This window comes from Triturus cristatus, chromosome 5_2 (assembly GCF_964204655.1).
Source record: "Triturus cristatus chromosome 5_2, aTriCri1.1, whole genome shotgun sequence".
Taxonomy (NCBI): Eukaryota; Metazoa; Chordata; class Amphibia; order Caudata; family Salamandridae; genus Triturus; species Triturus cristatus.
In genome coordinates this window covers 32,411,908-32,417,936 of record NC_140588.1, presented here as the reverse complement: position 1 = coordinate 32,417,936, position 6,029 = coordinate 32,411,908, and the positions used below count along the sequence as shown (strand labels likewise).

The 6,029-nt window shown below is 51.1% G+C and overlaps 1 protein-coding gene across 1 annotated transcript in view; it reads left to right on the top strand.

Moving 5' to 3' along the window:
- The first annotated feature begins 400 nt into the window (after window positions 1–400).
- The window catches only part of GABBR2 (gamma-aminobutyric acid type B receptor subunit 2), a 2,527,100-nt gene continuing 2,521,471 nt past the window's right edge, over window positions 401–6,029 (top strand). Inside the window, exon 1 of the mRNA XM_085606789.1 lies at window positions 401–1,407. Within this exon, the coding sequence (XP_085462915.1) occupies window positions 1,108–1,407 (300 nt within the window). The 5' untranslated portion in view covers window positions 401–1,107. The remainder of the gene's footprint in view (window positions 1,408–6,029) is intronic.

Here is a 6,029-nt window from a genome sequence, read left to right as displayed (position 1 = left end):
TCGGCGTGTTTCCTAGCCTCCTCACTCTCACATGGCTGTGTGTATACGAAGAACGGATTGCGACAGCACGCCGAACAAACACTATCTGACATAAATCCCAGTGGAACTATTCCTCTCAGTGCCTGTGGATTTTCTGCGATACGGAGTATCGATGCGTCAGGTTCCTCGTTAAAAAAGAAATATGCAAGTCCATCATCTAATAGAAAAATATTGCTAGGCATGTGGCTTCCGTGTTTTAAACCAAGCCAGCCTGAGCCTCCCTTGTCCCACCTGTTTTATATCTACACAGGTGCACGTGCAATGTCAGAGGCGCCTTTGAGCCCAGCCGCCTTCGTGTTAATGCTTTTCAAGTAATACGTTGTTAGATCGAGCTCAACTGCACCCTTCTGTGTGATAAGCCACGAGCACCAAAACAGCGGTGGACTCAACCAAGGGCGGTGTGTGAGGTGGCCAAACCCAGGGATGGTCTGCGGTGTATGAGGGTTCCTGTCAGGACCACCCTCCAGAGGAAGGAAGGGCAGAGGCATAGCGACGCCGGGACCTGAAGCGAAGCCGTCCTGTCCTCCTCCGCCTCCTCGAAGCTCCCCCAGGGCTCTCGAGGCAGCCGCGGTGGCGCAGCCCCAGCAGGTGTCACTAGGTGGCTCCAGCAGCGGCCGCATCCCCCGCACCGCCTCGCGCCGGAGCACGCCCGCGCGGATCGCAGAGCAGAGGCCGGCGCAGCCTGCAGGCAGCAGTGGGCTCGAGGCAGACCGAGTGCAGGGGCAGCCGCGGGAGGGCGTGCAGCAGACCCCGAGGAGGCTGCGCTGCTGCACGTTTCTTTATATATTTCTCATCGGCTGTGCAAAGGAAGAAGGAGGAGGCGCCATTGACAGGAGGGACCCGGATCCACCGGCGGCGCAGGGAGGACTCGCCGGTTGCTGGAGGGGGAGGACTAGCGGAGATCTCTGGAGCAGCTCATCTAATTTTTTTTTTCCTATACCCCGTGAACTGCCAGCAGTGGGAACCCGGCGGCCAAGCAGTACGTGGACCCCGGCATACTCCCGCCTGCCGGGGCAGCTTACCCGGAATGAAAGGGGAGTGAGGGCGGTAGGTTGCGGCGCCCTGGGCATGAGCCCGAGCCGGACTGGGCCCCGCGGCGGGGGCAGCCTGGTCATGCTTCTATTGCTGCTGCTGTTGGGCGTCGCATGGGGTGCCGGCACTGTCAGGGGCTCACGGGGCACGGTGCTGGGGCAACCATCCAACGGCACACCGCTCTCCATCATGGGTCTGATGCCGCTCAGCGAGACCGTGGCCAAGGGCAGCATCGGCAGGGGCATCCTACCCGCTGTGCAGCTGGCCATCGACCAGATCCGCAATGAGTCTCTACTGCAGCCCTACTTCCTGGACCTCCGGCTCTACGACACGGCGGTAAGTCCCCCCCCGGCAGGGGTACCTGCCTGGCAAGAACCAGCAAAATGTAGGGTGCGCGTCCCCTCCAGAGGGCCCTCACCACAGGCCACCTGAGCACCTCTCATACCTAGAGCCAAAGGGCATATATGAGATGCACACAGTATTGACGTGCGCCGTAGAATTAATAATTCGCTTTTATAAAGAAAAAACATAGTTGTTTGAATATGGAACGGCACTGAGGAACGTTGTGCGTGGGTAATATACCCCCAATGGTCTAGCCTCACTGACGGCAGACTGCATATACTGCTGCTCGCGCGCTGCAATGGAGCTGCAGGCTCGGGGTGGGGGCGCAGCCTGGACATGCCTCGCATACAGAATGGCTGATTGCAAGCACCCCAGCATGCTTGGTAATGACAGGAGGCGCAGACTACAGCGCTGCTGCGTCCCTTGGTGGGTGCTTACATAGGCAGCTAGCCAGTGAATGGGATCCCACATTTAATTTCGTGAGCACATGTGTAACGTTGCTTCGATTTCCAGGGTACCAATTTGCTACAGATTGCAATGCGCATGGCGTTTTAAACAACAGATCACGGTAACACGTTTCTGTCAGAATAGAGGTGTCGTGGGGAGTGTGCCTATGTGTAGAATCGCACACATGTTTGCCGGTGTGCAGGCTGAAGCCAGATGATGCCGTTTTCCCTTGCAGCTTGATCGCTGGATGGAGGAAGATGTCCTTCCAGGGGTGTGTACTGTGCTGAATACTAATCAAGGGCTTGGAGGCTCCGTCCCTCGGATGTGCCGTGCTCTGGGCACGCACGCGTGCGAGGGTGATGGATTCTCCGTGCACTGACACAGCGGGGCCCTCACAGGCGTTCTCGTACCATATCCCCAACAATGCGAGCGGGTGCACTGCTCATCTGTTGGGTGTACGGCGTGCCTCAGTGAAATGCACGTCTTGTGAGCCTAGGCTAAGCAACAAACGGCTGCGCTGCTCTTCAGACGATGCTGCGTGACATTGACGGGCAGTGTCCCCCTTCCGAAGCCCGGGAGCGGGCTCTAGCGTGCCTTATCCCGGGTGATGCTGTGTGCTGGCCAGGGACGGTTCTGTCACAGGGGCGACAGGACTAAGGATGAGTGTCATTACTTAAATTGACTTTATGATTGATTTGAAGAGGGTGGGCGGCGGCAGCCAGAGGTGTCCTAGCGTGCCCTGTCACGGGTGTTTCTTGGTGGTGGGGGCGGGGCGGGGGTCTCTGTAGTCTCTCCTTCTTGCTGAGCACCAATCGCTCATTTCTGTTACGCATGGGGGACGTGGACAGGGCGAACACTGCCTATTGACGGAACACCTGAAGGTGGAAGCAATTTATTGTGTGACCACCATTAAGAATTCACCCCGTCAGTGGTGGAGTCCATTCTGCACCCCCGAATTGCTCCCTAGTAAAAGACTTCGTATTTTTTATAAACGCCATATACCCCTTTTACCCGCGCCCACGAGAACATGGCGCATCTGTGTGGACATTCAGTGGTGTGACTACATATGTGTAGAAATAAGTGTGCGCGAGTATTACGTTATTATTTAGCAGGTGCATCATAACCCATTCTCAGTACCCCCCGCCCCACCTCCCCCAATCCACTCGGGCACTGTGGTTTACGCCAGAGCCTCGCCGTAAATCAGGCACGGTGGCATCTGTGATTGCTCGGCGGAGGCAGTCACAGCCATGATTATTGTCGGGAAGGCTTCCGTCGATGCCTGCTCTTCCTCCTGGAGGTGTGTTTGTGCATGCTGATGTGTTGTAATCACATCATCTCACCTCATCCCCGAAAATGGAAATACAACGCACCACCCACCCGAAGCCATCTATTGTTAAGTGTGATGTCTCGAGCCTGTCCGCAGATGATGAACATTTGCGACAGAAAACGCACCGCGGGATTGCACACAGGAGACGTTATTTTTGTTTGAGGCGCGGGTTAGCCACTACGAAAAATATATTTTAATTTTATTTTTCCTGCCATTCCTATTTGTTTACATGTACATTTATATAGTGAAATTACAGGGTGCACCTCATTCACCCTTATAATGTGTGGAAGGCGACAGACAGGGGCGTAAAGAATATAGCGTTTTTATACCTTGAAGTATTTCATGTTAAACCCTGGACGCTTTCATTCACCCAGCGGACTTTAACATTTAGGACCACAGATTGTTTAATAGGTGATCTTTGTTTTTTTTCTTCTTTTTTTTAATAGAAATTAAAATGTTTGATTTCAGTATCTCACACAGCGCGGCACTGCAATCTGAATAGACTGTACGTGGCCGTGGTATGCTTTTTCTGAAAGGTACGGTTCGTTTTTGCTTTGAGGTGAAAAAAACACGTTTATGTAGAACATAGCTATACAATACGTTTTCTAAAAGACAAACCCGAAAAATATTTGTTTTGTCCTTATATCACAATTTGCAAGTCTGCATTCTCGTTAGGAGACTAGACAGCTGGTGATGAGTGCGGTCTTGGGAGTGAGGCAGCAGGGGAGGGGCTACTATTGGTTTGCTGTCAACCTGTGAACATTATAAGAGCAGGAAACACTCTGCGTGTTTAAAGCATCTGCTTTTAATGGGGATAATGTAATGAGTAACTGGGTCTCAGGGCGATCTCTCCCAGTGCTCCCCCCCCCTGGTTCACACTTAGAGACTGTGATCTCTGAATATGAGGCCAACACCCCTACATGGAAACAGCCTCTGTGAACACAGGCCACACACATGCTAAATATAAGGCACAGTGTCAGTCAAATGTTTATTCTGAATTTTATCCTTAAAACAATGCATAAAAAAGACAATAATCCAATATCACAATACTTAGGACCTTTATTGATAAGTACTGTCATTACAATAAAATGCACTTTCGCCATAAAAACAGAGGGTCGTATGACCTGCTGCTCCACAAATCCTAAAACTATAGAAACTGGAAACACTAGTACCATCAAGTGGTTTACAAGGCCCATTAATCAATCAGACATTTATGGAGTGCAGTAAATCACCCGAGAGGTCCTCCAGGCACTGGAGCTGTTCCCTGCTTGAAGGTTTGATCATTCAAACATCCAGGTCTTTAATTCTCTTCTGATTTGCTGGAGTGATGGTGCAGTCCTAAGGTGCAGGGGGAAGCTGATCCAAGCCTTGGCTGCCAGGTGTGAAAGGGAGTATCATCTGCTGTTGGCTCGCAGGATCTGTGGGGTGTCTGTGAAGGAGACAGAAGCTGATTGAAGTTGTCTGGTCGGTTGGTGGATGGTCGGGCATTTGTTGGTGAATGCTGGTTCATTTTGCAGGGCCTCATAGGCATGGCTCAGCTTCTTGAACTGGCATCTCTTCTGAACTGGGAGCCAGTGTAGTTTCTTGAGATGTGGTGTGATGAGGGTCCTTCTGGGGAGGTAGAGTATGAGTCTTGATGCTGAGTTCTGTATTGTCTGGAGTCTCTTCAGGAGGCGTTCAGTGATTCCTAAGCAGAGTGTGTTTCCGTAGTCCAGTCTGCTGGTGATGAGTCCTTCTGGGGTTTGCAGGAGCAACCGGAAGCTCTTGCAGAGCATGTGAAGGGTGTGGAAGCAGGCGGATGAGACTGTGTTGACTTACTTCTGCATGGATAGCTTGCTATCCAGGATGATGCTCAGATTGTGGGCATGGTCAGTTGGGTCAGAGGGGGTGCCAAGCTCCGCAGACGACCATGTGCCCGTCCATGGTGAGCTGTTCCCAAAGATGAGGAATTCTGTTTTTTCGGTGTTGAATTTGAGACAGTGGTCCTTCATCCAGTCTGTGAAGTTAATCATGCATCTTTGGAAGTTAGCTTTAGTGGTAGAGGGATCTTCGGACAGTGATAGCATGAGCTGTGTCAACAAGAGATGTGTAGTTCCTACAGGACAGGAAGTCGACAGGGTGCTCCTGCTGCGGGCAAACAATTGTGGCCAAATCTATTCGCCTTACTGATTCTTTCGAATGGACCCTCAAGAGACACACTAATTGTAATTCCACAAACTGTGTCTATTTACTAACTTGCCCTTGTGGCCTCCACTATATAGGGATGACGACACGAGCTGTGAAAACACGCATCACTGAACATAAGAGCAACATTAGATGTGGCAAAACCACCACAAAACTCTACAGTCATTATCTTGCATGCAAACACAGCCCGACTGATCTACGTTGGATTGTCCTTGAGAGCAAACCTGTTATGTCTCAACATGCCCTACTCAGGCTCGAAAAACGCTGGGTACATCGCCTTTCGTTGGATACACTGGGCCTCAACGATGATATACCCTGGTCAATGATATCTAACCGATAGCATACGGGTCTTCCGATTTAGCTGAGGGGGCAGGATAAAACTCACACTACCCTAGGTACCTATTGTTACTTGGTCTTTGACTTTGACCCACTTCTGTACGACATACCAGGGTTATAATTTTCAGTGACCCTTTTACTGTATATGTTCTTTGTATACATTGTCATTTCTGTCCATGATTTCATTTAAATTATTAACCACCTTAGTTTTGTTGACCAACACCATTACATTATGGCCCCCGAGTTTGCTACCCCGACTCATCATGTGGGGTATGAACCACTTACTAATATCAATTACTGTGGGAGGTGAGATACGTTAGTC